The sequence below is a fragment of the Frankliniella occidentalis genome, unplaced genomic scaffold (genome assembly GCF_000697945.3).
Source record: "Frankliniella occidentalis isolate FOCC.00 unplaced genomic scaffold, Focc_3.1 Scaffold38, whole genome shotgun sequence".
Taxonomy (NCBI): Eukaryota; Metazoa; Arthropoda; class Insecta; order Thysanoptera; family Thripidae; genus Frankliniella; species Frankliniella occidentalis.
The window spans coordinates 125,213-131,715 of record NW_026267168.1 but is presented as its reverse complement, the minus strand read 5'-3'; the positions used below and the strand labels follow the sequence as shown (position 1 = coordinate 131,715).

The 6,503-nt window shown below is 58.0% G+C and overlaps 1 protein-coding gene across 6 annotated transcripts in view; it reads right to left on the bottom strand.

Annotated features, from left to right (window-relative positions):
- LOC113206788 (thyroid receptor-interacting protein 11) overlaps positions 1-6,503 on the bottom strand; it is a 197,889-nt gene that overhangs the window by 155,959 nt on the left and 35,427 nt on the right. For 4 of the 6 annotated variants that reach the window (XR_008011013.1, XR_008011012.1, XR_008011011.1 and 1 more), the window contains exons 3-7: positions 2,396-2,462; positions 935-1,222; positions 649-684; positions 212-291; positions 10-108 (exon numbers count right to left, since the gene is read on the bottom strand). Coding sequence is in view for 3 of the 6 variants with exons in the window: in XM_052266391.1 (XP_052122351.1) it covers positions 10-108; positions 212-291; positions 649-684; positions 935-1,222; positions 2,396-2,462 (570 nt within the window). In the remaining 3 variants the exon portion in view is untranslated. Of the gene's footprint in view, positions 1-9; positions 109-211; positions 292-648; positions 685-934; positions 1,223-2,395; positions 2,463-4,442; positions 4,464-6,503 lie in introns of those variants that run through there. The other 2 variants (XM_052266393.1, XM_052266392.1) reach the window with 2 other exon arrangements.

The window sequence follows — 6,503 nt, the reverse complement described above, 5'->3', positions numbered from 1 at the left end:
ATAGTTTACTTGATAACACTTTTCCAATTCCTTTTTATGGAGTTCAACTTGGGCCTCCAAACTTTGCGATAGTTCTTGAGTGGCTTCCCACAGCTCAGTTTCAGAAGGCTATACAAGAAAAAGAGTGGAGTTACATTCAAACTACAGGTAACTAAAATTTTTAACAACATAAAAGAACAAACATAAATATTGTATAACTATAACTACTTACATCAAGTTTAGTGAAGCCATCATCTGAGAGAGCTGGACTTATACCAGTACCATCAGGACCTGCTAGGACACTACCATCATCTGAAATAAGAAAGAAAATTGATAAACTTTTGTGCTTTTAGTACTATATTTTTCTTCTTTGAGGTTCACTCTTAATTTCACGCCAAGATACAATAATTATATACTGAAACGTGCACTAAAGTCGTTCAGTAAACAATTCCATAGAAAGGTACACAAATAAAAAGCTGGTTTCCTACAATATAAGAGCATGCTTCAGCATCATACAGACATGAAAGCAAAATAAAACAAGCATAATGGGGGAAAATAAAAACAACTTCACCATATGACCACATACAATACATGGTACACAATGCCTATAGTTAAACTGCACAAAATGACAACATTGCTTTATATAGTAATGATTCCGTTACCACTCACCCCAATGAAAGAAATCCCGTTTGGTAAATGAAAAAGCTATGAAAAGATACAAGTACCAATACTTTTTAGATCATAAAAGTAGAGAAATAAATCCAGAATATATCAGTTTGGGTTTGGACAGAGTCGTTGCGACAAAAAACAAAAACGGGTAAGTTTATTGGTCTACTAAAGTCCAACAAATCCTCCCCGCCCCTTTTCCCAATACTAGAGTTAGTTCATCAGTTTTTTTTTCTTTTTCTTTTTTCTTTTGTATACAGTGAGTGGCTTTTGTTTTCGTGTTTCTCACCTGGAAGTTGAGGGGAGTCACCGTGACGTGAGCCGGATCCGGAGCCCGGGCCAGAGTCTCCCTGGCCGCGCAGCCGCAGCTCGCGCCGCAGCGTGGCCAGCTCCAGGGACTCCTTGTCGCGTGCCTCGGCGACCTCCTCCAGCTGCTGCAGCAGCCGCTGCACCGTGGACTCGAGCTGGACGCAGTGCTGCCGCAGCCGGTCCTGGCCCTGCTCCTGCCCGGGCGGCAGGGTCGGCGAGCTGCGGCCGAACAGCGGCAGGCCCGGCAGCACGCTGAGCGCGGCGCTCGCTGTGGGGGGCACAGAGAGAGGAGCGTGAGCACCGAGCAGGGCTGAGCGGGGGACACTTCACTTCACTGGTGAAAAATGAAAAGGGCGTAAGTCCACGGACTTCCCATGGTACTGACGCCCTTTTCATTTTTTACCAGGGAGTTGGCTAAAGCGCATCCGTGTTAGGTGCCGGCCAAGAAACTTCAGTTAGTACCGCGCAAATGAAAAGATTAAAAAAACAACAAAACAAACACAAACTGGTGCCTGCGGCCTACGAGGAGTACCCCCTCCCCCCACTCACACACACATGCCCTGCAGCAGAAGTTATTGCAGAAGCATGAGTATGCCATGGCAATGCTCCGATGTGAGTCATTCTCCGACGATAAGCGAACCTCTCGGGGGGTTGGCATAGGAAGCCGAAGCCTTTCGCGTCCCTCTCGCACTCGCCCACCATGAGGTACCATGAGGTACCACGAGATACCATGAGGTACCACGAGGCACTACGAGGCACCACGAGGCACCACGAGGTACCATGAGCTACCATGAAGAACCATGGGGTGCTACGAGGTGCCACGAGACACCACGAGGCACCACGAGGTACCATGAGGCCCACCAGTGATAGGCCACTGCCTCCCCCAAATCACCGGTGGAAAGTGAAAAGGGCGTAAGCCAGTGTAAAGTCCGTGGACTTACGCCCTTTTCACTTTTCACCAGTGAAATGTCAGCATGCAAAAGCTACGCCCGACGGCGAGACGACGAGGAAAACGGCCAACCCAAAACGCGGCGAGCGGCGCGGTGGTCTGGCAAAACGGCAAGCCACACGGACTCACGCGTCGCAACCACCACCTCACGACGCCCCCTGGGGGGCACCCTGGGGGGCACCCTGAGGGGCACCCTCGACGGTACCCTGACCCCCTCGGGGGCCAAGGCGCCGGCGGCGCCCACCCCGGCCAGCGCGAGCAGCGCCCGCAGCGACAGCAGCTGCAGCGAGAACTCGACCCCCCGGCCTGTCACCATACACAGCAGCAGCACGTTGTTGAACCCTCCGAGTCACCACCCCGCCCGCTCCACCCCCACCCCACATCCTCGCGTCATAAAAAAATCGCGGAAAATAATAATAAAACGAGGCTTTGACGACGAGAACACCGCAAACTGGTAGAGTTAATAACAGTGGCCTTGAAAAAGAATCTCACCCTGGCCGAAGAAACCCTCGGACTGCTGCTGTTGTTGCTGCTCATGTTGAAGAGGGGTGGGCTGGTCCTGAAACAGACGAAGGAAAAGGCACAAGTTAGTTTCGATTTGGCCGTCGTTAGTCATCTGCTGATAATGAATAAAATTAAAATAAAGTGCTGCGTTGTGTAGCCGTGCTGCTCTCGGGGCTCGGCAGCGAGCCGCCTGCGGGGTAGGCCACCGAAGCGCGGCGGCGCGGGCGGGCTGCCTACCGCGCCGGGCGCTCCCCGGGAAGTATACTCTACGTCGGCCGCGTCCCCCAACAACCCCACCCCCTTTTCTCTTCTCCCCTCTCCCTTCTCCCCTCCTCCTCCTCTAACCTAGCCACCTCCTCCCATTTCGTCATCGAGGTGACGATGAGGACGCATGCGGGCGGGCGCGCGCGACAGAGGCAAAAGTACTACTAGTACCACACGGGAGACGAGGGGGAGGGGGCTAGGCGGGAAAAGTCGGGCTGTGGCAACGGTGCGGTGCTGGGGGGAGAGGAGGAGGGGGGGGGGGTCTACTAGGTGTACGCATGCGGGTGTGTGACTCCACGAGAGACAGACAGGCGGGAAAGAGACGACGAAACGGTGTGAGAGGGTGAACGGCGGCCAGTGGAGACGTCTCCGAGATCACTGGTGAAAATTGAAGGGGGCGTAAGTCTCTGCATTGGACTTATGCCCTTTTCACTTTTCACAAGTGAGATAGCCTACGCCGTTACCGCTGTCCCGTCCGTTCAAACTCCGTGTGTGTGTGTGTGTGTGTGTGTGTGTGTGTGTGTGTGTGTGTGTGTGTGTGTGTGTGTGTGTGTGTGTGTGTGTGCGCGCGCGCGTGCGCAAGGTGTGTGCTCAGGAGGAGCTCAAAGGATATCCTCCTCGTCCTCGCCGCGCCGGCCACTCTCCAGCTCGCGAGGTCGCGTCACGCCTCTTCGTATCCCCAGGAGGGGCGCCGCCGCCGCCGCGGTGCGGTGCGGTGCGGTTCCCCGTGGCTGCGTGGCCTTTCCTTAGGCGTCACATCGCCGATAAACCTTTTTTCCCCTTCTTTTCCTCCTCAGCCCGACAATTTTTCGAATGATAAGCCCCACCATGCTCGGGGGACGACGGGGGACCTTGCGGCTGGCGCGGCGGAGCCAACCAGGCCAGCCGGCGTCGGGGCAGAGCCAGGCAGAGCAAACAGGTAAACACTGGAGGACAAACATCCCACTCCGGAGCCTCGTTCCTCGAAACTCCATCATGACAGCTCGTAGTGGGGGAAGGAGGGGGGGGGGGCAGGTGTGAATATCCGATGGAGTGCCTTCCCCTGATGGTAGTGCGGTCAAATAAGGGATGGTGGCGACCGGCAACTGCGGGAGGTCACGATGGTGATTCAGACGGAGAGGGAGAGGGAGGGGGGGGGGGTTCACAGGAGTGCTCATCCTCTGAGTATGGGAAACGTCGGCGTGGTCGGCGTGGAGGAAAAAGTCTTTAGGCGCAGTGGGTGAGTCAGTTTGGCGTGGGCGTGCTGTACGTGTACGCGTCCTGAGCGCCTGCCGACAGATTCCGAAGAACCCTCTCCCATACCTTGCGTATAGCTCCGTCCTTGTCGCACTCATAGAGAGTACCGCCTCTTGAGGTCTCTTCGGAATCAGCCTGCTGGCCGGCACCGCCGCCCGGCCCGGAACCAACCGCGGGACGCGGGACCCGCGACCCCACGAGCAGCGCTCAACTCGCCCGTATCGCACTCTGTACTCGGTCCGAGTGTCACTCGCGCGCGCCTTTTTATCGAAAGCGGCAAACGAGACGTCACGACAACACTCGTCCGCGAGTGTGTGTGTGTGTGTGTGTGTGTGTGTGTGAGTGTAAATGTGTGTCTGTCTGTGAGTGTGTGTGTGTCGTCGCGACGCATTTTGCAAGTAAACAGGCCCGGGCCGGACGGAGCGCGGGACGGACGGAGCGCGGGACGGACGGACCGTCACGACGCCATGCTTGGGGGGCTTGGAGGCCGCACCGCGCCGCCGACGCTAGCAGTCACATCTTAAATAATGCTTACAATCATTTCGAGCGGCCGCGTCCTTCTCCTTATTGGGAGCGATGTGTGAGCGCGCGTCTGTATAGCCTCTCTCACTCTCGCACTTTTTTTTCTGTCGCTTCCTTCGATCACTTCGTTCGCTCGCCCCATACGTCCTCGCGAAGCGCGCTTCCTGCCCGTGCCGCGACCAAAGGAGGCCTTTGTGGTGCCTTATCGCTGGACCCCGCCAGGCAGGCAGGCCCCCGCCAGGCAAGCCCCCGCCCGCCAGGGCCCCGCCGAGGGGCTCGGCACCGCGCTCCATAAAGAACCATACGCACGGGGATAAGCCCCCCACTCCTGATGTGGGGCAGATACAAGTGTGTGTGGTTATTGTCGACCGGAGAAAAAAAAAAACGGCGTGTGCGGGAAACGTCGGCCCATATCTACAAATAAATATCCGAGAGACTCGGGAGAGTCAGTAAAGTCAGCAAACCCGTGTAACAGATTCAATGGCACGAACTGGAAAAGTGGCTCACAGGGCGCTGCCATAACCCCCAGCCGCCGTGGAGGTGCTACCCCAGCCCTCGGTGAGGTGCTACCCTCTCTAGCGTGGCTCCCAGAGCCCTCCCCCCACCCCGCCTACACTGTAAATCAGGGGTGTCCAGCAACTGTGCGACTTAAGGTGCCCGACCCTAAAACCTGTGCGACTTAAGTCGCACAGCTGCTAGACACCTTTTGGTTTGGCACCCTTTTCCCTGCACAGGGGTCCAGGCCAAGCCTAGGTAGGGTGTCCTGTTGTTGGACACCCCCTGCTTGCTTGGGACCCTCTGCAGGGAAAGGGCGCCAAACTACAAGGTGTCCAGCAGCTGTGCGATCTAAAGTCGCCACAGGTTTAAGGGTCGGGCACCTTAAGTCGCACAGTTGCTGGACACCCCGGATTTACAGTGTAGCGGTAGCGGTGGCTCCCACGTTTAGGTCCCACGTGTCGCGTCATAGCGTCGGCTCGCTCTGACCCAACCGCTCGTGACCCGCGCCCCTCGGCTGCTCCCGCTCCCGCCCGATTGCATGTCTAATGGGCGCGCCTCATCAGTAATACACCAGCGGGGCCACCTTAAGCCCGGCCCGGCCCGGCCGAGGAGGGGACAAGAGGACGGACGAACGGACGGACAGTCACGTCGGGTGACTGAAATTTTCGCTGCCGCGGTAATGTTCGGCCCGAATTGCTTCCCATTTGAATCTTTTTACCTTCGGGGGGGCTTTGACTCGCGTGTAAAGGCGCGGCCCAACCCGCGCCAGGTCGCTTGGGCCGGGCTGGCGGCGCGGTGGCGGCGTCGGGTGATCCTTGCTCTACCCTCCGCCCGCGCCGCCCCCTAGCGCGACTCGCACCTGACCAGGCGCGCAGTGGAAGCCCGGCGGTGTTCATCCAGCCTACAACTCACAAACTCACAAATCTGGCCGAACAGACATATAGAGGGCGCTGTGTTGCAGCACGCTCCCGCTATCACCGTCCCGTGCGGTGGTGGGAGCGGCAGCAGTAGCGGCTGACTCACGAAAATGACCCGCGGTGGCGCGGTACTTCCCTCGAGGCAGGGAGGGTGACTCAAAGAGGGCCCCAGACACACCGGAAGCGGTTGAGGAAGAGCGTTCACCTCGGCGGCGTTCACACTTCACACAAAACCAACCTGAGAATGGCGCGGGCGTCAGGCCCTGCTTTCCTCCGCGGTGTCTTGTTGTCCTGATCGGCGACACTGCGATGGAGGAGCACTGGGATAGGAAGCGTTAGCTCGCGGGCAGTGAGAGGCACTAAGAGGGCCTCGGTGAGGGTGCGGGCCGCGCAGGCGGGGCAGGGGCGCGGGGTCGACGACTGGAGCAGCACACCGTATCAGTGGGGGAGGTGGGGAGGGGCCGGCGCACGGCTTCAGTAGGGCGTAAAGGCCGGGGAGGGGAGGCGGCACACACACACATACACACTGGGGGGCCGACCGTGCCGTCCCGTCCGCCACCGGCGACGTCGCGACACTGACTGAGGCCCGGGGGCCCGGCTAGACCGCGACGACGCGGACCTACCCGCCCCGCCCCGCCAGGTGGGACCACCACCTCCCC